Source organism: Falco biarmicus, chromosome 9, assembly GCF_023638135.1.
Source record: "Falco biarmicus isolate bFalBia1 chromosome 9, bFalBia1.pri, whole genome shotgun sequence".
Lineage (NCBI taxonomy): Eukaryota > Metazoa > Chordata > Aves > Falconiformes > Falconidae > Falco > Falco biarmicus.
In genome coordinates this window covers 7,899,593-7,922,002 of record NC_079296.1, presented here as the reverse complement: position 1 = coordinate 7,922,002, position 22,410 = coordinate 7,899,593, and the positions used below count along the sequence as shown (strand labels likewise).

Below are 22,410 nucleotides of genomic sequence, written 5' to 3'. Positions count from 1 at the left end.
GCAAGTGCCCTGTCTCCTACCCCATCTGACCTTCAGCGTGAGTGTCTAAAGCTAGAGATGGGCATCTCCTGCCACCGAACCTGAGGTGTCCCTGTTGCCGCTATTTAGCAAGTGGTTGGCTGTTGCTGTGGTCCTCCCATGTCCTCAGTGACAGCTGTAATTAGGTAACGTGCATGGACTGTGGGTCAGCTCCATACTGCTGCAAGTTTGTAAGGTGCTGGAGTTACAGTGGGGTGGGAACAGGCCTTGATGTGCTGGGAGAGGTAAGCTGCATGAGCTTGCTGCTGCAAGAACTGCATCTTTACCAGCCTCCTACCACTCAGCTGGCTTCCAGGGTTCCTCTCTGCTGCCCTCCCTCCTCGGTGTGGAAGTGGGTAGCGAGTAAATCAGTGTACAAACCCACCGTGGGCATGAGCCTGCCAGCTGGGGGGTCTGCTGGCCACTCTGCTGCTCTGCCAGCGCTGGGTTAGGGGCTCTGCGGTGACATTAGGGGATGGGAAGAGCCTGCTGCTGGGGGCAGCACTGACAGAGGCACCCAGGCTGGTGCTGAGGCTCAGCGGGTCTGATCCTTGCTCCCTGTGCAGTGGGCTGTGCTAGCGAGCTGTGCAGCTTCTGGCCAAGGTATGTTCCGGGGCTAAAAATTTATGTAGTTTCAAAAGCTTTATTGGGCAGAGTCAGAGAAGAAAAACGTGCATGGAGAACTATCCATACAGATCACTGTATCCCGGCTGCTCTGAGCTGGGAGTGGGAGCCTGGAAAGCAAATGAGCAGAGCTAGGTCTGTGAGCCCAGGGGTGAGGGGTCCCTTCTGACCCCTCACAGCTCAGACCTGACACCCCACCTTGATCACGTGGCCTTTGGCAAGTCACTTAACTTGTTTTTCTTACGTTTTAGCTTTCGTTTTTCCATCTGTTAGCAATAGCCAAGTCTTCCTGCTCTGCAGTAGTGGACTGGTAAGAGATAACATCTGTGCAGAGCTGGGATCGCCTTAGGGGCTCAGTCTGCTGGGCCACATTAATATGAAAATGCTCACCTCAGGTGTGAATCTGTTTCTCTTTCCTTGGCCCTTTGGGAGCTGCTGAGTGATCCCTTGTTCCCTGGAGAGAGACTTTACTGTATTCAGTGTCCCCGACATTAGCTGGCTGTGATGACATGCGCAGAGCTCTTGGAAGCAGCTTGCTTGCCTTGGGAAGCTTCTTATAATGCGTGGCGTTGTGCAAATACTGCTTGTTTACATAGCATTACATGGAGAAACAGATTTAATGGGGGTAAATGATTGATTAATTTCCCTAGCAGGAGTAACCTGACTTTCGGAGGCATGCAGGGGAGCTGGGCAGCTTGTCAGGCAACTGAAGTTCAACTTCCCGCAAGCCATATGGCTTTTAATAAGGCAGTGGTGGATTAGGTACAGCACGCAGTGGCAAGAGGAAGGCTTGGAGGGAGGGGGGAGAGCAGTCCTGGCTGCTTGAGGAAAACTCAGGTTTCGGTACAAGCCCTTGCCCTGACATAACAGGATTTGAGCTGCTCTCCTTCGCTCCCCTGGGAAGGATTTGTGTTTTGCAGGAGATATCCTGGAGGCTGTCAGAGCAGGGAGCATCTCTCCTGCATCTGCACAGCCTGGCTTCGGGGGGCTGGGGCCAAGTGCAGGGCAGGGATGTGGTCCCAAAAAGTGCTGTGGAGATGCTGAACTCCTGAGAAAGCATTCGCCTGCCATGCTGAGAGGGGTCTGGTTACCTCCATCTCAAAGCACAAGGGCTTTTAAATTATTTCTGATCTCATGCAGCCTCCGGCAGGTAGATTACCATGGGTTTAGTCCCTGTGTACAGACTGGATGGAGAGGCTCAGCACACCTGGGGTCCTCCCTCGATGGCCTCCCACCGTCAGCAGCTGTAGCTTTTTTTCTGAGCATGAATTAGTCTACTGTGGGAGGAAAAAAAAAAAAGCGAATTAATACAGCTGTGTTTGCAGTGCATAAACCTGTGTCACGGCTGAGACCTGGAGCCTCAGTTGTGTTTCTTATAACACAGAGTCATGCAGCCGGTGTGTTTTCCTTGCGTGCCTGCTGGTGCGGTGGAGGTGGGCAGTTGGCCATCGTGCCAGCACTGGCTGTCACATCAGCTCCTGGGAAGATTTGGTGGCCGAGCCTGAGAAATGGGCTGGCTGAAATGAGCCTTCTCCAGTGCTAGTAAATCTAAGAGGATTTGTCACCTCCTGACCTTATCTGTATAGTGTGAGAGGGGGTGGTTTATTGTGCACGAGCTGCATAATGCAATGAAAGCGGGTCTGAAAATGTGTTTTTCCAGTGTTGAGAAAGCTTCAAAGCACAGCAGTCTCTTCCAAACCTGTTGAAATAATTTTGCTCAAGCTTTTTGCAGGAAGAGGGCCAAGAAGCTGAAAAGGGATTTTCTGCCCCTTTTCTGTGAAAGGTTGAAAAAATGTGCTCCAAATTCTTTGTCTTTCATTCGTTTTAAGCTGCCTGAAAAGATCAATCGTCCAGCTGCTGAAGACCATGGCTTCAGCGTTGGGGGCAAGCCAGCTGGAGTTGGTGGGGCCGCTGTGATTAATTTTGCGCTGTTGGGAGAAATAACATCGGAGATGCTCTAGCTGGATTTCAGCTTTATCTGCTGGATATTTACTGCAGTCCTGCTTTGGCTGGAGAGCAGATAATGTGCAAGGGGAGACATGCGTCGGGGCATTCTTAAGCTTACAAGGGCAGAATTTCTCCCAGGATGACCCTTCTGAACTAGCAAGGTCCCACACCAGGTTTACCAGCCTGTCTGTGTCCTCTGCTGGATGCAGGTCTGCTGCTGAGACGCCTCTTGCTTGGGGACCCACCACCTCATCCCTGTTGCACCTGGGGGGCTTGGGGACCCACCACCACCTCACCCCCAGCACGGGGGTGGCTTGGTCTGAGGTGGCACATCTGCAAAGGTGCTGGAGTGAATGGGGCGGTGCAAGGGCTCGGGCTCATCTCCTTGTGCATACTGGGGAATGAGGCACAGAGAGGTTATGGGCGATGCAGCGTTAGGCTGTGAATTATCTGGATGGTGCCCCAGAGGCTCCTGGAAAAGATGGAGGGAGAGAAACACATCCAGAGGGCAACGTGGGGCATGTAAGGTCCCTGTTCTGAGTGACCACCTCTTCACCCCAGAGGCAGCTGAGCAGAAGGGGCTGGGGAACGCGGATATTTTGGCATGCCTCAGCCCAGGGGAAGCTTTGCCCTTCTTCTCACAGTGGATCAGGAGTGAATTAATGTTACGCTGGAGCCATCCCCTCAGGGAGGCACATGCGTCTTGTGCTGCAGGCAGGATTAGGAAGCATGAGTCAATGCACTGATGAATTACGCAGCCTTCAAAATTCAGCCAGCTGGGGGGCTGCCTGCTTGCATGCCCACCTGCCGCAGACGTGGAGGCAGCTTTTCAGCATCCTCTCAGCAGCTCTTTGCCATCTTTTTCCTCAGACTGTGACGGCAAATGTGGAGAGGGGAAAAGGGGTCTCTTTAGGAAGGGAATAGGATGAATGATTTCTGCTGAAGAGAAGGATGATTCTTTAGTTTTGCAATGAAAATGAAGCAGACCCTAAGCGTTGCTGAATGGGGAAGGGCACGTGGGCAAGGGTGGGAAGCTGTGATGGTTGGAGTGAGGGAGGGTTGCACAGTGAGGTGGTTTAATGTACTTCTGTTGTGACCACAGTCCAGTAGGTTGTTCAGGGCTGTGAGCCTGAGTTACGAAAGCATTGCCACCGCTCTCTGGCTTTCCCTGCACGCTGAGGCTTCTGGCGTATGGCTGGCATCTGCCAAGCCTGCGGGCAGCAACAGCAGACTCTGCTCCCTCAGCCAAGGGATCATCCCTTAAATTAAAGGCTGGATTTGCTTTGTTTTAATTCTCAGGTGGCTCTCAGGTGCTGTTCCTCTCCGCCCAAATGGCTGCCATCAGTAGAAGGGCAAACTAAGGCCGGTAGCCTCGAGGGTACTGGGGGTCCAGGGTCACCTCTCACCGGGTTGAGGTCTCTGAAAGTGGGGTGCCTGGTCCGAGTGGGTCTCCCTGGTGGTTTTAACAGTTGCTGGGGAAAGACAGCACTTCCCAAGGAAGACTGATCCCACCGCCTGGGGTATCCCTCTGCAGCATCCTCAGCACCTCTGGCAGGGCACAGTTTGCGTCCCACCTCATCCAGGACCTTTTGGGTGCCAGGGTGGGTGGGCACCATCCCCCCCGCTGCGTCAGAGCACAGTCTGCAGCTCTCCTCTGCCCTGGAGACATGGCTGTGCCCATGGCTGCGCTCCCACTGTCAGGAGTCCCTTGGGAGCGTCCCTTGAGCCCTGCGGGGCAGAGCAGTGTCCCTCCTCTGCAATTAGCATGATGATCAGACCTTTAAGGCCCCACACAAGAAGCCCTCAGTCTTCTGTTGGTAGTTTCAAGCCTCCTGGCAGCCCCAATGCACAGGATCCCAAATGGACCATGGCTTGTTTCAGGACAGGCAGCTGCAGTTTCTTGTGTGCTAGTTCCAGCTGAACCCTCAGCTCTGTTTGCGTACCTACCAAAGAACTGCAGGGAGCAGTTTGAAGAGCTTATTCTAGTTCCCATTTGCACTCCGTGTAAATGTCGAGCAGTGCCTTGTGCTGGTGCTTGGTGTCATGGTGTGAGAGGTAGGACCATGGTGATAGCGATGCTCTTTAGGCAGCCCTGGGCTTGAAATGAGAAACTCTGCTCACCTGGGAGTGGTGCATGGGACATGCAGGTGATGCATGAGTGCTTTTCATGCCTGATGAGCCAGGGGTTGATTTGCTCTCCCTTAAACTCATCAAGCCCGAGATGTCTAGAAAATGTACCACCTTCAATCCTGCATTGTTGCATCCCAGAGGTGTTGGGAAGCGATGATTTATAAGTGGATGCGGGGCCAAAACTGGCTGTTTGGAGTCAGAGAAGGGGCACAGCAGACCCTCCTTCACTGGCTGGCTGCAGCTGGTGCCAGGGAAGAAGGGAGGGGTGGGGGGAAGGTGTTTTTAAGTTTTGATTTTAGTTCTCATTGTCCTACTCTGATTTGAATGGTAATAAATTAAATTAATTTCCCCAAGTTGCATCTGTTTTGCCTGTGATGGTAATTGCTGAGTGATCCCCCTGTACCTGTGTCAACCCACAAGCCTTTCGTTATTATTTTCTTCTCCCCTGCCTGGTTGAGGAGGGGGGTGGTAGAGTGGCTGCGGGGGGTGCCTGGTGTCCAGCCAGGGCCAAACATCACACTCATTTTGCAAGCTCTGTGTGGATTAGGAGCTGGTCTGTGTCCTGAAGGGCTGAGAAAAGCCAGGAAGAGAAAGGAGGAGGAAAGGTGATGCCAAGGAGATACTGGCTAGGTTGCCTAGGTGCAGCCTAGATGTCCTGACTCAGCTCCTTACTCACTGGGCTGTGCCACTTCTGCAGGATGAATAATCTTATGGAGCAGCACAGTTACGGTGGTGACTCTGCTATCTGCCCACCTCCACATATCAAAGATCTTAAAATGTTTAATTCAGTTTAGCATGGTTAGTGTTTTCCTAGGAACAGTCTCAGAAGAGCAGGGTTTCATGGTCCCTCCAGGCTGTCCTTGTCCCCGGTGGCAGCCAGCACCCCAGTGTTGGAGGATGCCACGAGGACCCGTTGGGCAATTCTTTCCATGATTCACTGGGAGCCTGTACATACAGCAGTCAACAGGAGGTGGGTCCCTGTTAGCTATCTTTTTCACCCAACTCATCCCCTTGTCTCTGAGGGAGGGGGATATGGTTAGAGCACAGGTCTCAGGTCTGCTGGGTCCTCTCTGAGATGCTGCTGGGGCAGTTCTGTGACTTCAAGCTGTTTACTGATGGTTTTCCACGTGTAAAATCAAGTTTCTTCCCACCTGGCTCCCAAAGTGCATCATCCAGTTAATGCCCCCTAAGCATCTGCGAAATGAAGCACTTTCAGGGGATTTGGTGCTGTTTCTATTCACCTGTTTCTGTTGTATTTTTTGTGGGTGTTAAAAGAGCCGGCAAGAGCCCCATCATGTCCAGTCCTTTGAAAAGGGAGAGACCAGGTTCAGGGGGAGAACTACTCATCAGGTGTGAGAGCTTGTGTGTGAAGCTCGGCTGGGGGGCTTTTGCATTGCTCAGAAACAGCTGGCAGAGGCCATGTACCACTCCAGCTGCTTATGGAATATATAAAGCGCCGTTAGTGCCAGGTATCACTGCTGCGGTGAGTTGCCAGTGTGCCCACCCGCTGTGCAGTGTGTGGCTGTCTCCAGCCCACTGATTTCTTACAGACAGGAGGTAGGAAATGCTTTGGGAGACCAAGCAAGACACGCAGGAGGGGTGCAAGGGGCAGGAAACCGTGTTCTCCCTTGCAAAGAGCAATGCTGTTCGCTGCAGATGGGTTTTTTCCATGCTGAGGTATCAGAATGTCTTGCAAAGCCAGAAAAGTGCTGTTAGTGGCTTTTGGCATTTGAGGAGAGATGGATACAGAGGCTCATTCACCGCGGGGTGATCTGCCAGCAGCGTGTGGCAGCCAGCCTGAGCCTTTATTCTAGCTTAGGACTCTGGCCATCTGTACCAGGAACAATCCTTGAGCTAAAAATAATCTCTCGACTTCTGGGAACCACACAGAGTGGTTGAGGTTTGAGGTTGATCTTTGGGATTTTGGCTGGAAACCCCAAAGATAACGGGCACGGCTTTCACCTGCTGTGGAGCATGTTTGAACCCAGCCTTTATGGGCTGTGTGACAGTGTCTCCCACCTCTCCCCCTGGGCCACCCACAGCCCTCAGACCTCCTCTCTGGGCTGTAACAACAAGCAGGTTATGGCAATCGCTCTCAGATGATGCTCGGACATTTTAGCAGTAAGGTCAAGGTATCTTTTCTCATCTTAATGTGTTTTTCTTGATCGAGAGGGTGGGCTTGAGATGTTTTAGCCAGCTCAAATGCTTGATAGTTCCCACACGCTGAGCTTCCTTTTAAACGCCCACGTGCCTTGCTCTGCTTTTTCATTTGTATAGCGTCAATTAAATGTCAGGGGAAAATGAGGTTTATATGTGCTGGTGAAGTAAGTGCCGTATGACATCAATTAGGGGTCTTGTACCGTGAGTCTTCAGAATTAAAATGAAAATGCATGAAGGGTGTAGCAAAGGGAGCAGAGATAGACAGTAAATGTGTGGGATTAGGCTTGTGACTGCTGAGTTGTTACAACTGGAGTTTTTTCTACTCTTTTTTTGCACCTTTCCATCTCAAAGGAATCCGCGTGCCTTGTCGATCATCATCCATTTTGCAGGGTGAGCCAACTTGAAACCTTCTCTGCTTACTGCCCCAGAGAGCGTGTTTTCACTTGTTCTTGTCTTGTTTTTCTTCCTCCAAAACACCCACCAGCTTCCCCCCAGGCAGGGACTACCGTGGCACTTGCTGTGCATGGGGAGGGTCTGCACAGAGACCTTCATGGATGGTTGGGTTAAATTTGCCCCAAACAGTGCAGAACAGCCCTGTTCTTCTTGGAAGACTGAGGTGCCTGGCTGTCCTTAACCCTGCTAGAGGCCAAACTGCACGGTGGCTGCCTGAATGTCCTTATGCATCCTGGCTGGATGCGTCTTTGATCAGTTTTGTGAAAGCCATTTCAAGTGGGACTCGGTCCACTGGGCACAAGGGGGCTGGAGATAAGGGTCTTTGGGTGAAGAGGGGGCCGGCTGTGTTTTCATGCCCCTCTAGTCTTGTCTCGTGGGAAGGGGTCAATTGCTGGAGAACCAGGTCTCCACATACCTTCAAAAATATTCCTTGCTAAAGCTAAAGGTACAGACAATCTTTTCGTTGAAAGCCTTGGGGAAATGCTGATTTTTGGGGCCAGAAGATCTTAAGAGCTTGTGTACCCCTTGCAGGTAGCATCAGCCATAGATCTTCAGCTGGAAACTTCTATGCTTTCTGGTTGGGTTGCTTTCTGAATGGCATGCATCTTGTCGGTAAGTTAGGTGGGAGCAAGACTGTGTCCTGATCAGGTTTTCCAGTGCTTCAGTTCACCCTCAGCATAACACGTGTGGAGTCTTTTAACTGTTCCAGGTTTCAAAGGGGATTTGTGTCACTCAGTGGCCAGTTGTGAGTACCTATACTTGCCTGTGCCAAGAACCCGCTGTCCTCTTGGATCGTCTTGAGTTCCCATTTGCAGGATCTTACTGTCCTTGTCCCTATTCCTTGGCATTTTCCCCTCAGCAAAAGGATACCTTAGCTGTCGGCCCTCTCGTGACTTTCCATTGTATTTAAATCTCCGGAGGAAGCGGATATCCCAGATTTTAGATCTTTCCTAAGGTTTCTTTCATACCTGGCAGGGGATAGGTTTGCAATCAGAGCAGCTAAATTGAAGCTGGGATTGCAGTCCCGGGTGTGACCCTGGCCCTGTGAGCACGGTGCCATGGCAGGAGGGCAGGATTTCGGCCAGGTCTGTGGCTCACAGATGTCCTTGTTGGCAGCAGCATAATAAACACTTAAATTTGCAAAGTGAAAACGATTTATCCTGCCAGTAACTTACCCTGAGCTTTTTAAGTCTTACTTTCTGGGCTGTATTTATTTATTTCATTCTATGAAAAACATGTTTGTGCTCAAATGAAATGCAAGTATCCCTTTATCCCTGCTGCGTAATTTACTTTAATTTGCCTTCCTGTGGAGAGAGGAATTCGCCTCCCTGATTCTGTTTTATTCTATTTTTTTTCCAACAGAAAATTGTCTTTTTGACTGGAGAGATCAAATATATTGGGATTAGCTTGAGGGAAACAGCCCAGCTTAGACTAGATGTTCTCATGAATGTGAGAATGTCTATGAAAAGCTAATTGCTATTTTGTGTAATGATGGCATCCAGGCAGAGCCAGAGCTGTTGGCTGCAGGGCTGTTCCTGACATCCTCACACTGGTGAATGTCGCTGTTTTATCTGTGGGAAACCATCCTCTCACTGGGCAGCAGGAGCTGTGGTCTGTCTTTAGCCTCCTTCCCAGGCTGGGAGTATTCAGGAAATAGTTTTTCCTATTTTTATGTGAGTCAAGAATAAAAAATACTTTTTTTTTTAGGGTTTATATTTTTAGGGATAGGCAAACTAGTACTGGTAAGCAAATCCATTGTGATTTTGCTTAACCTAGTACATTTTCCTAATACTACAAGGTTTGCCAGTGTCTGTTAGAACAAGCCAGGACAGAAGAAAGTCCATTTCTGTTGACCGAGATAAATGCTGAGTAACTCTACTACTAAGGTGTTTTGTTCACCTGGCTTAGGCAAATGGTTTTGTTTAATGTCACCGTTGTTATCTGGATTTACTTTGCATTTTCACCGGGGAGCCGAGGAGCACCCATCCCTCCAGCTGCCGCTGCTGCTGCCGGAGCCAGGCGCAGGCAGGGCAGGTGGAGAGGGCTGAGGGAGCCTTGCACACGCCTGCAGGAGAAACCCACTCAACTTGTGAGATGTAAACCACCTGGGGACTGAAATGATGTGCTGATTTATTGATGAGATGTAGACAACTGGCCATCAGTGAAGCATCAGCACCATTATCAGCAGCACAACAGGTAAACCCCAGTGCTAGATGCTTACAAAATATTGAAAGCACCTACAGATTTCTAAACTTCTGTACCTGATCTCCCTCCCCCCAAGACCAAATCCTGCACGCAGGCACGGGTGCGCAGTCAGCATACACCCCCTGCTCCACTGGGAAGGTGGCTTCCATGGTTTGCAGACCCCAGTGCTGGTGGCACCCTGCTGCCCTGGCATAGATACTTCATTTACAGAGTGATCCCGCTCACAGAATGTTTTTGCACGGAGCTTAGCAAGCAGCAGATAAGCTTTTCCATGCTGCTCCCCAGGGCAAGGCTGCAGCCATCAGGCACTGGGCTTCCTGGTCCAGGGAGGCCCCTGGGGCTGGTCCAACCTCCCACTTATGGGCAGAGGAGGCTGGGGAGAAGCTCTCTGATGATGGGAAGAAAAGTCCTGGAAACAGTGGCAGGAGAGGCAGGTTGGCTGTTCAGCAGGTGAGGGGAGGAAGGGTCTAGTCTTCCCTTTTTTCAGGAAAATCTGCTGTCTGGAAGAGGGGTTTGAAGCCTGGGGTTTGCGTCCTCATAGCGGAGCCTGGGCAGATGCTCGGGGCTCTGTCCAGCTGTGCACAGGTCTGGGAGAGTCAATCTGCCGGCTGGGTGGCCATGGGTGCTGCATTGCTGAGCAAAGGGAATAGATGCACATTGCTGCATTGCTGAGCGGAGGGAATAGATGCACATTGCTGCATTGCTGAGCAGGGGGTGGGAGCTGTGGGTGCTGCATTGCTGAACAGAGAGAATAAACCTGCCGCCGCCTGCCTGCTCCTGCCAGCTGCTTCCCCAGGCTGGAGCCAGCTGCAGCGGTGGGGCTGGAGCTGCACGACTGGTTTCGCAGGGTGCATGCACAGGGCTGGTTACGGCCTCTCTGCCGGCCCTGGCAGCTGCTGGAGCATCGCTGGGTGCATGGCATGGCAGCAAGCGCGGGCAGCCCCAGTGAGCCCTGCTGCGGAGCCTGACCCTTCCCTGCAGCGTGCAGGGGCCTCGCTGTGTCTGCAGGTGAGGAAAGTCCAGAGGAAAGCGGTGGCCCAGGTCTGCTTTTCAAAATGACTGCTAATTTCATGTTTTGGACATGGCAAGGAGTAGGTTCCCTGCAGTGCTCTCAGTATCCAAACGTTTCCCGGCTGCCCGTAAGCTGCATCCTTGGTGCTTCTTGCTGCCCGGGGAGCTGGGAGGTGCGTGTTGGCAGCCGGGCACAGAGGATGCTCCTTGCTCACTGCGGGCACAGCCCAAAGCCTGGGGACATGGGCAGTCTCCCCAGAAGGTGGTGGGAGCCAGTGGCTCTGTCTCCCCCCTCCCTGCAGGCAAAGGTGGTCTGGAAGGGGATGAGCCTCCTCCCATGCCCAAGCCTGGTCTCCCCACCATAGGTTGAATTTGAGCTGGGAGCACCAGGGAGCAGGCAGCTGCCTCCGCGCTTTGCCTGCTCAGACAAAAAGCACAGCTCTGCATGCTCTAAACCTTGCTGGTGACATGAGGATGTGCCTTGCCCTGCTGCCTGCGGCTGTGGGCTGGCCCCTGAGACCACCCTGCCTGCTCCCCATCCTTCTCCCACCTTCTCCCCCTCCCTCCCTGCCCCCCTGGCTCCTAGGAAGCCTTCAAATAAATCTTGGCATTTTGAAAGGCTGTTTTCTCCCCCAGCCTATGTGTCAGCACTAATCTGGGGACAAACAGCTGCATTTATAAGAAGAAAATAAAGACTCGGCTCCCACTCAGTGGCATAATGCGAGGGGCCGTTCCCGGCATGCTGGGGATGCTGCAGGGATTCTTTACTGGACAAAGAAGCAATTGATGAACTAGGTCATGGCGGGAGGAGATGGTACGTGGGAAAAGCGCTGAACAGAGAGGCCTCTGAAAAGGAAACCATTCCCTGTGGAAGAGGCAGCCCCAGGCAGCCTGCCTTGCCCAAGGGGACCTGTCACGCCTGTGCCCTGGTCACCCTGCAGGCAGAAGGAGGTGGCTGGGGACCAGGGCACCTGCAGGTGTGCTGCTTTGCAAAGGACAGGCTCCTCTTTTGTTACTGAAGGGTGCTAAAGAGAAGGGAGAAGCTTTCAGAGCCTTCTGGGTGTGTCTTTGGAGACTAGAGCATTGTTTGGGGTACCCGCCACAGCTCTGCCAGCTGAGTGACTGGCGCTCCAGGGTGAGGTTGTGGCTTGCTGTGTTGCTGTTTCGCTAGCCACACAACAGGAGAGGGCAAACCTGTGTCCCAGGATCAGGGGCAGGAGTGGGTAAACCCTGAGAGTGCCCCCTCAGTGATGGGTCTGATGCTCAGGGAGACCCTTTGCCATTCCTTCTCCATGTTTCCTTGGTGGTTTAGGGTCAGCAGGATCTGTCAGCCCCTGTTAGCATCCCCTTATGCCCTGGCCAGTCGTGCAGGAGCTCCTCTGTGTCTTGCTGATGGAGTGTGAAGCACCACTTGCTTGGCCTGGAGCTGCAGCCCTGCATGCTGAGCAATAAAAGCCTTTTGCTGCACCTGTCCACCAGCTTGTGCCAGTGCCTTGCCCTGCTGCGCCTGTGCCCCAAGCCCTGCCACAGCTGGGCCACTTTGTATGCCAGAGGGTTCCTTGCAGAACCTGGAGGAATCGTTCCTGTGGGAAGGTAATGCCTTCGGTGACAGAACCAGAGCAGGGTGGCTTTGGCAGTGCTGAGCGTGATGGATGTAGGTCCTGTCCCCTGCTTCTGCAGGAGCCTCTTCCCTTGTGCCAGCGTGTGGTGCCTGGATGCGGGCAGGATGGGAGGGGGCCGGCCACGGTGCGTTTCAGATGGTGCTGGCTGTCAGGAGCAGTGACTGCCCCAAGGCAAAATGCTCCAGGCAGGTCCCTGCAGCTGCATCCCATCCTGGGATATTGCTTGGTTACCTGTCCTTGGGTCTGAGCAGGGCTAAAGCTGTGGCCCTGTAACCTCTTTGATGTGCCCTGCCTGATCTGAGTGCTCTCCACCGATCGTGGCCGTGGGCTCCCCTGTTCATGACAGCCCACTGTCCTGCTGATGTTTGCCATGCAATTAGGTAGGAGCCTGTGTGTCATGCTGATTTTGCTTGATCTGTGCTTGATCCGTCATGGTCCATGACTGGAATCCTGCAGTCTGTGTGGGACTGCCCTGTGGTGGCAGCTTTGGGGTCTGGCTGCTTTCAGAAGTTTGTGCTGTTGTTCACCTGTGTTGCAGCATCTCAGCCTGGAGCTCGCCTGCTGCTCGCGTCGGGGATCCCTGCCCCACAGCTCGGCTCGAATTCCTGCCCTGCTTAGCCCTGCCACCACATCCATCTGTCCCGGTTTGGCAGCTCTTTTTGGATGTGGGCTGGGCTGTGGGTGGATGAGGTGACTGGTGCAAATATTTCATGCATGGCTTAGTGCAGATTTTGCCTCACCCTGTAGATGCAAAGTAGCCGTGAAATAATCCACGGGGTCAAGGGATGCTGGTGCAGCTCCTTGTCTGGTGCAAGACCTTGGTCAGAAATGTAGGGAGGGCAGAGCTTAGCTTTGTTTCAGCTGGCAACATTGAAGAATTACCCTTTATTGACCATTGTCTCATCTGGTTACAGTCTGACAAAGCAGCTTGCCAGGGCTCAGCAATCTGAGCACATGCCATGAGTGGAAGGTGCTCAGACAGCTTTGTAGCATACCAACGGTTATTTACAGTTATCCAGGAGCAGACGCCTTACTTGCCTTGCTCAGGGTGTCAGAAGACCATTTTCCACTGGATTTGCCTCTCCTGCATTTTTCTAAGTAACTAGATGTGGGAGAAGGGAAAGGATAGCATGTGGCTTTGGGGGGGTGGGAGCCTGGTGCTGTAAAAGGCAGGAAGGGGAATGGAAGGAGGGGGGGCTGGCAAGGGAACTGTGAGAATCAGAGCAGTGGAACACGAGCAAAGGCACTGGGGGCTTGGAGTCAAATTCAGGATACACAGACAGGAGGAGGGTTGCTGGGGCATTTCCTTGTTCTGTGATTCTTTTGGGCTTGTAAGGAACTGTAGGAACTTAGAAGGAACTTAGAAGGAACCTGCCAAGTGAGCACCCTTTTAAGATTGTTTCCTGCTAGCACATCAAGCTATGACCCGCTGTCTGCAACAGTAGCTAAGCCCTGTCTAGAGCTCTGGGCTAATGGATGTGACCTTAGGATGTGGCACATGACCCGTGCTAAAAGCCTAATTTAGACACGGTGGCTTTTAACCCAATATAAGCCGGCTAAGCAAGACCGAGTCCTCTGGACTTCTCCTGGGCTGCACTATCGTGTGTTGAAGGTGATGCATCCTATCTACCGGAAACCTTTGGAAAGTATAAGTGAGTATATGCTAATTTGCCACCTTTAAGTCCTAGTCTGAAGAAGTCTGAACACAACCTGCATAAGGCAGGCTTAAGTCCATGATGATTTATCCAGGAGACAGTGCTTGTGGCTGCTTCCAGCGGAATGTGTGCTGCAGGCTGCATCATCTCAGTGCCTTGTCTCCTTTCCCTCTGTTCCTGAGGCTTTGTCCAGTACTGGCCTCTAGTGCAGGTGTTTGTCTGATGTCCAAACACTGCTGCTGGCTCACTGTGTACTACTCTGTGTTTTAGCCGCTGCCCCCATGATGTGCGAGGCAGGGCTGATCGCACCGGAGCCTTCCGGCCCCATGCAGTACTATGGTGAGTCATCGGACACCTACTACCACATGGACCGCTGGCAGAGGCTGCGCACGGCTGTCAGGAAGCTGGAGTTCTGGGAAAACTTCAACGCCGAGCTGATAGGCAGCGGCTTCTTCTCCAAGGTCTACAAGGTAAATGACATGCAGGCAGCCCACAACCTGCGTGAGAGCGGCTGAGCAGCTGCTGAGGCTGTGTAGATGGTGCCTCACCTGAGGAACCTGCCCTTGAGTTATTTCCTCATCTTGGTCCCTCCCAGCTCACTCTGGCAGGTTGGGTGACGGAGGAAAGGGCACCCCGCTCTGCACACCCAGCACATTGCCTTTGATGCACATCTCCCCTTCCACAGGGACAAAGGACATGGGAGGACTTGGTCAGTCAGCGTCTACTGGTACTGTCATCTGGCCATACAACAGGCTTGTCAGGGAGCTAAACTGAGTGTTGAATGAGATTAGCAGGTATTTATGCTCTGTGCAGGTTTTGTTATCAAAGCTATAGGAAAATATATAGAGAAAAAGGATGTAAAATTGAGCTGCATTTGCTTCCCAGAATACCTGCCACCCACACCCCGTGGAGACACCAGTGCTGTCACCCTTCTCCAGCTGCTGCCCTGCGCTGCAGTGGTGCTGGGGAGGAGCAGGGGACCTGGGACAGGAGGCTGCTGCTGCATCCGTCCACATCTGCCTCTGCTGCCTTCATGTCCAGAGACCCATGGCTCCCTGCAAGCCAGTGTATGATGATGGGGATGTTAAATCATCTGAGCAAAACTGCTTTGCTCACCGGGGCTGTTGTGAGTCGCTCCCTGCACAAGGCTCCACTGGTGTGGGAGTTTGTTTAACTCTGAGCAAGCAAAGGAGCCAGGGTGCTCCTGGCTTTACTCCCCCCCCCCCCCCCCCGGCCCAGTGCTGCTCCTCAGCCGGGAGTTAAGCCGCTGCTTGTCTGGGGTGAGTGGACAGGACCTGGGGCTCTTTCCCTGCAGCCCCCAGCCATCACTGCTCTGCGAGCAGCAAAGCGAAGGAGGTGCTTCACATCAGGAACTGAGACTCAGCCTCCACCTCTGAGGGCAAAGATGGTCAGCTTTGCCCACTTTATCTCTCCTCCCAGCAGCCCCCCAGAATGTGGCTGCTGGCACTGGTCTTGGTTGTTGGGACGTGACACAGACCCAGTGCAAACCAATTGGACCTGACTTCATCATTGCCTCCAGCTCCTCAGCTTGAGCAGCCCTGTGATAAAACATCACGACTGCGCATTTCCCCTGGGCCAGCATGAGATGCTTCTGCCAGAGAAGTACTCTGACATATTCTGGGTGAGATCCTTGGCTGGCGTAAGCACATGTGGCCAGTGGAAACTAATGGAGCCAGGCTGGCAGGATTTGGCCATGGAACTGCAGAAACTATGTGAGTCGGATAGATAAGTGCACATTGCTTGCTCAAGGCTCTGTTTCTTCCTCTACGGCATCGGGGCTTGGTGCTGTGATAAATTAAAGCCTTTGGGTGAACTTCAGGCCCAGGGCCAGTGCACTAATGCTGTTCGAGGGGAATCTCCGGCCAAAGGTCTGCGGCGGCTCTTTGCAAACTGGAGCGACACATGACAAATACCTCTCCCCACCACAGCCTCCCACTGGAAACTGCTTTCCCCACCTACGTGGTGTGCTGTTGCCATCACTTTCTCTTTTCTTTATCTAGCAGATTTTCATAGTAACAGTTGCTGTTTCCTCCGTGTGTGACATTTTCCTCCTGCCCTGGCAGTGAATGAAATTCCAGCAGTAGGCAGGCTGGAGACAGGGATCTTGAATGAAAATGAAATAACTTCTTAAAGTCGAAGCAGAAAAAGAAATGCGAAAAAAAATGAAGTTTGAATGAAATGCTATGGGGCAAATAGTCAGAAGACAGTGGAGGAGGATTTGGGACAAGGACAGTCCTTTGCAGGGGCTTGACATTTGTCTGGGATTCGAGCTGAATGCCCTGATGACTCATGGTCCTCTTGGGTCAGCCAGTGCCCTGTGGACCCGTAGTCCTGAACAGCAGCGCTCCTGCTGTGAAGCATCACTGGTGATTGTCCTTTGAAGGTCTTTGCCAACAGATGCTCTCTTCCAAAGCGCTCCCGCAGCAAGGACGTGGACTCCCCGGTGTTCTGGCACTGCCTCTGTGGGCTGCCTGTTGGTTTTGCCATCCTTTATCCTTCAGTTAAGCCCCTTCTCAAGAGTTGTTATATGTGGGTTGGCTGAGGAAGGAGGATTCGCTTGGTTCTACTTGGTGACTCAGATTCAAGAGGTCTGGGCACAGCCTCCTGCCCTGCGGGTTATGTATTGCACGGCCTGGGCACAAGGTGCTTTCTCTCTTTCTCTGCCTTAGTTTTCTGATGTGCAATAAGGAGTTATTCAGGAGTGAGTATCTCTTGGGGAAAGCATAAATCTTCTTTTGTTGGCAGCTCTCTCATGCATAGGGTGCTCAAAAAGCAGAAGAGAAATGCAGCGTGACTTTTTTCCAAAGCTGGTGTAAGGCATTGTCCAAAGGGAGCCTCTGAGCAACCTCTTTCTCGGTTGGCCCTCAAAAAGCTTCACGCACATTAGGAAGCCCAGTCCCACTCCCTGTCCGCTTGCAACTTTCCAGGGCCAGATTTGCATCTTTATTTCTCTGCTCAAGGCTGGCACCAAGTCTGTACCCTTCATCACCTGTTAGCATGAAGTGAGAATACCTTGGAGGCTGCTCTGCCCTTGTCTGGTTCTCACACTGATCCAGGACAAAACCAGACACTTTGTGTGATTCAGGGTGAGCCAAGGGCTGTTCCAACTTGGCCAGAGCAAAGTCTTAGGGCCTGTGGTCTTAAAGAGACCTTCTGAGCCCACTACCTTTCTTTGCCCATCTCTCCCACTACTCTTTTTTTTTTTTGGGGGGTGGGGTGGGGTGGGGTGGTGTCTACCTTTCCTTTTCAGTCATTTGTTCTCCAGACCAAGCTGGTCTCTGCATTGCCCTGTGGCCAGGAACACCTCCAGCACTCGCTGACTCCACCAGCCCAAGTACATCCAGCTGGGATGTGCAACCTGGCCTGGAAGCTCAGTGTGGCTCGTTGTCTCCACCAGAGTTTGTGCAGAGCTGGTAGGTCTGGCTGAAACTCAGTATTAGCTCTTCTGAAAGTTCTTCAGATCTTCCAGATTTCAGCTGCTCCCAGTGCTCCGTCCTGGGCATTGGAGCACTCACAGGCTTTGGGTAAAGATGACTGATATCATCTTTTATATTTACCTCTGTGCAATTACAGTTAATAATCTGTTACATCTGACTTGTGACGCAGTCTGTGGCTATGAAGTCCCACGGGGTGAGGGTGGCAGAGCCCTGGCTTCCTTACAACCTGCTCAAGTAGGGAGGCAGTTATTCCAGAGATAACATCAACTGTCAGGTGGTGTTCTTTCAGAAAGGAAGCAGCAGTTCACCGTGCTCCCAAGACAATTTGTTTTGTGACCCTGATCATAATGAACCTTTCTCTCCTTCCAGCCCAGCCAGGTCTTACATGCAGTTCTTTGTTCTCCTCACCTGGGCTGGTAACCTCATCCCTGAAGTGATCATCACAGAGAGCAGTGGGTGACACTTTGGGATTCAGAGGGCTGCTCTTAAGCCAGCTCATGCTGTGTCTAAAGTATTTTTCCCTTTAAAAAAAAGAAACAAAACCCCACAAACCTCAAAATAAGAGAAAATTAAACAGGCGGCTGGATTCTCTGCTAGCCCTGGCAGAGCTGTCAGGACATCAGTATGGATCACAGCTGATCTCCTTAAAACAGATGTTAATTGAGGATGGAAAGGTTAAAGTACCACAGTGCTCTGTGATGTGGTCTGGAAGCTGCTGTTTGGATTGTCAGGCCAGATAACAGGAGCTGCAGCGCAGGCCCTGGATGGTCCCATCAGGGTTGAGCACCAGGGGACCCCTGCATGTCCTGCAGCCTGCCTGACACCCCTGCCGTCAGTACTGCCCAGCCTTGGTGCCTCCACAGGGGACAGTAAATTTCCTCTTAAAAAACCCTACTCAGTCTGGTCAGTGTTCTGAGGAGGGGGAAAAGCATTTTGCTTTCTGTTCTTTACCTTCCAGTACCCCTGCTTGGGGGAAGCCCTGGGAGCAAATCCCTGGTGGTGGTCCATAGCAGAGGTCCGGGTTAGCTTGCGGCTGGGTAGCAGCCACGGGACCTCCGTCCTGGGATGGGGGGAGAGATGAGCTGGCTCTGTGCTCTTTGTTGTGCCTGTCTGACAGCCCAGGTGGAGGGGACGCGGGCTCTGGGCAGGGGCGCAGAAGGAGCTGGGGGTGAGGAGCGTGGCCAACAGCCTTGTGCAGTGGTCAGACCCAGGTAGGAAGGAGGGATGGAGATGTGAGGCAGGCTGTGGTTGGGAAAGGATGTTGAATGCAAGGAGGTCAGCTCTGCGGTAACCCAGTGTGGGCTGAGAAACTGCTCCCACCCAAGGAACATGCAGAGCAAAGAAATAGTGTTGTGATATGTTGGGACAGGAGGGACCTAGGTGTCCCCAGCCACCCAGGCAGGCATCCCTGGAGTGGAGCTTATGTGGCAGGGACAGCACCTTGCACTTGTGCAAATGACTGCAAAGCTCTGGGCAGCAGGGAAATGAGATTCAGGCCTTGGGAAGGGATGCTGTTGTCCAGAGGGGCTGGCAGACCTCTGGAAGCTAAGGGATGTCCTGCTCCAACCTTGACTCCAGGTGACCCAGGCTGCTGCTTGTAAAGTGATGGTGGTGAAGATCTACAAGAACAACGTGGACCAAGAAGTGATTGTGCGTGAGATCAGCCTGCTGCAGAAGCTGTCCCACCCCAACATCGTCAGGTGGGCACATCCTCTGGACATGAGCGGTGGGCACTGACAGGAGCTGGCGGTGGCTTGGTGTCTCTAAGGTAGCTCTGCAGTGAGGAATTCAGCTGAACCTTGATGGCTTCTTTTCTTTTTTTTTTTTTTTTTAATGTGTTCTTCTGCACAGGTACCTTGGGATATGTGTGAAGGATGACAAGCTGTACCCCATTCTGGAGGTAAAGGTTTCTTACTTATAAGTGTGCTGTAGGCAGGCAAAGACCCTGCGGCTCTTTGGCAGGGAGGATGGCAGATGTCCTGTAATGCATGTCTACGCCTCTCTGACTCCTGTGCCTGTGAGTGGCTCTGGACTAGCAAGATTGCCTCGAAAGGGCTTCTGGTCCTTTCTGCCCCACAGCTGGTCGCAGCTGGAGTGGGGCACAGCCACTGCAGGGCCGTGAGATTCAGGCAGGTTAGCCAAAAAATGTTTCAGGTTGGCGTAGTACCACCAAAGGGCTGGAATGGGAGAGCCAGGGATGGAGGGCAGGAGTAGAAAGTAAAATAGACTGAGAGTGGCAGGACCTCCAGGGTGGCTCTGGAATGGTCTAATGGAAAAGCCTGGGCTGGTACTGGGGAGGTCCCACCTTGTTGCTACACTACCAGTGCCAGAAGGGGGTCCCTGAGCCACTGCCAGGCATTTTGGCTTCTAGTTCACTCCCCGTGAGTGAGGACCATGCACCATCCCTGCGGTGGGGCAGAGCCCAGAGACTGGCAGTCGCTTGCTGTACCAGGAGGGGTATTTGCACCTGGAGGGGCCCCTTCGTTTGCATTCCCACCCTCCATCCCAAAGGAGAGGCTCCTGGGTTAGCGAGGGAGAGTCCAGCTCAGCACCCGGGATGCTCCGGGGAGTTTTTGTCTATGTTCACAGTATGTGAATGGGGGTTGCCTGGAAGAGCTCCTGGCCAGCAAAGACATTGCTTTGACGTGGAAGGAAAAAGTGGACTTAGCTTCTGACATCACCAGAGGCATGATCTACCTGCACTCCAAAAACATCTACCACCGGGATCTCAACTCCAAGGTATGCAGCTGGGAAGGGGTCCTCACCCCCAGACTGCTGAAGATGACTGTGTAGGGGACCGTACAGGGACCCCTTAGAGCTGTAACCAGAAGGCCACAGGCCTCCTGCTGGTGCTCTGCTCCATGCCAATCCCTCCGCGGGCATGGAAGCTTTCTTGAGAAAACCTGTCATTATGTTGCATTCATCACTTGCCAAGCAGGAGACCCAGACAGAGATGAAAATAGATCGCTCCTAGCGCTGTTGCTGTCAGAAAAGGAGCCAGATGGAAATGTGTACAGGAGTGCACGTGGTTTTCTTTGCCTGCGGTTGTAGGAGAGGCTCTGCCGGATTTAGAGGGTGCCTTTCCTGCTCACAGCAAGGAGGAAGCTGTGGCTAACTGGAGCTGGTCATGGGCTCTGGGACCAAGTGCCATGTGAGATGATCCCTGCCTGTGTGCAGAGCACCAGCAGAACTCAGGAGACCTTTGTCTCCTCACTCAAGCACAGGGAAGTTGGTTTTTCTTGATCCGGAGGGTCCAGGTCACCAATTTGAGGATGGGTACCTCTGCAGGTTTCACAACCTGGCAGCGTGCCGGCTGTGAAGACTGGCATCTGGGAGATGGGCTTTGGGTGTACCACAAAGGCACATCACGTTCCTGGTGCACTGGCCCTCCGGCTGGGAGGCCGCTTTCCTCAGCGTGGGTTCCTGTGGGGGCTGGAACAGCACTGGGGCTTTGCCATTCTCAGGTTAGTCCATGGGGACAGGCTTTGGTGTGGCTCTGCCACTGGTATGGCAGTAGGAATGCGGTAAGGGAGTGCCTCCTTGATCTTTCTTGGGCAAAACTATCCGAACTTCAGGTGGATCTGCAGTGTGTCCATACCACAGGGAATGTGAGCTGAGGGGCTGGCCACTAGCCTGGACCGTATCGGTGTTAGCCAATGCCAGAGGCTGGCTCGGTGATTCATGGAAACGGAGCCTGCAGGTCCTTGCTGTGGATGCTGGATAGGGAGTATCTCTTACAAGCCGTTTTTGCTGGTGCTCCGTGAGCTTTTTAAGAGAAACTTGAAATATCGATGAAGGTTGGCAGTAGGGAAGCCAGTCAAGTGTTACAGTCTTGAGGGACACCAGCAGAGGAATGTATCTCACCTTTGTAATCTCAAACTGGTTACTTGGCTCAGTTACTAACCATGCATCACCAGCACCAGGCAAGGGCAAGGCAAGAGCCACTCTGACCACCAGTTCCTTGCTCAGTGTGCTCTGAAGTCAGGTGAGATGTAATTTCCTGTTTGGTGGTGGCTGATGAGCTCAGGAACTTTCTAGATCTGCTGGTGGAAAGTGCTGGAGGTCCCTGCCTGTCCCTTCTGTCTTGCTGTGGTGGTTCAGCCCTGAAGGAGGTTCATCCTACAGGGATGGTGGCTGAAGATATGGGAGAGAAGTGTGTGTGCTTGCTTGAGATGTAGTTGTCAGTGAGAAGATGCCTGTCACTTCTGGTAGCTCCCTGGGAGCAGATGCTGAGGAGAAAATCCTGGGGAACCGAATGGGCTGAAACCTCTGGGATGTTGAGAAACCTTAAGATCATGTTGCAGGAATTCCTCCAGAAAGCCATGTTAGGGGAGCGTAGCCATGGGCAGCAAGAAGGGCTGTGGCTGTTACCCTGCCTGCTTTTGGCTGAGCGGCGAACAAAATCGGTGTGCACATTTTGAGGTCTCTTTCAGATAAAAACCATCTTCTTTGAAGGACTTTTCCTGGCTTCAGATGTGATCAGTCCCTCCCTAACCTGCCTCGCGCTCTGTGCGTGCTGCCAGGGTGCAGTTCTCTGGCAAGGGGAGAGCCTGTACTGGCGGGGGGTGCTGAGGGCTGGTGAGGTGCTACTTGGTGAGGTGCTTCCTCGCCAGGCATCTCACGCCATGCCCCGTGGGCTCCTTTCAGAACTGCCTCATTCGAGTGACGCCGCGGGGCCGTGAAGCACTGGTGACAGACTTCGGGCTGGCCAGGGAGGTGGTGGAGCTGCCAGTGAAGGACGTGGAGAGGAAGCTATCTCTGGTGGGCTCTGCTTTCTGGATGGCTCCTGAGATGCTGCGGGGAGAGCCCTATGACCGGAAGGTATGGCACTGTGTCCCAGCGCCTTGGTCATCCTCAGAGCTCCTGAGCGAGCACAGGAGATGTCTCCTCTGCTTGCTGACGTGTCCCAACAGCAGAAAAGCCCTTCCTTCCTTCCCCGGGAAAAGTTGCCCTGCTCCCTGGACCTTTGCTCAGTGATGCTCTGCTTAGTGACTTGGAAGTCCCTTAAGTGGCCTCATTAAGTTAAATTATTAAGGAAACGGATTGCTGCTGGGGACAAACAGAGTGAAGCATCTCTGAGGAAGATGCTTGATGAGTTGCAGCCCGATGAGCCCCGTGCAGGATCTG

At 52.8% G+C, this 22,410-nt stretch overlaps 1 protein-coding gene across 2 annotated transcripts in view; it reads left to right on the top strand.

The window, feature by feature from the left end:
• LOC130155373 (dual specificity testis-specific protein kinase 2-like) overlaps window positions 1-22,410 on the top strand; it is a 31,803-nt gene that overhangs the window by 3,008 nt on the left and 6,385 nt on the right. The window contains exons 1-6 of one of the 2 annotated variants that reach the window (XM_056352527.1): window positions 13,344-13,822; window positions 14,096-14,295; window positions 18,862-18,983; window positions 19,135-19,183; window positions 19,873-20,022; window positions 21,931-22,104. In XM_056352527.1, the coding sequence (XP_056208502.1) occupies window positions 13,786-13,822; window positions 14,096-14,295; window positions 18,862-18,983; window positions 19,135-19,183; window positions 19,873-20,022; window positions 21,931-22,104 (732 nt within the window). In that variant the 5' untranslated portion in view covers window positions 13,344-13,785. Of the gene's footprint in view, window positions 1-13,343; window positions 13,823-14,095; window positions 14,296-18,861; window positions 18,984-19,134; window positions 19,184-19,872; window positions 20,023-21,930; window positions 22,105-22,410 lie in introns of those variants that run through there. The other variant, XM_056352528.1, reaches the window with a different exon arrangement.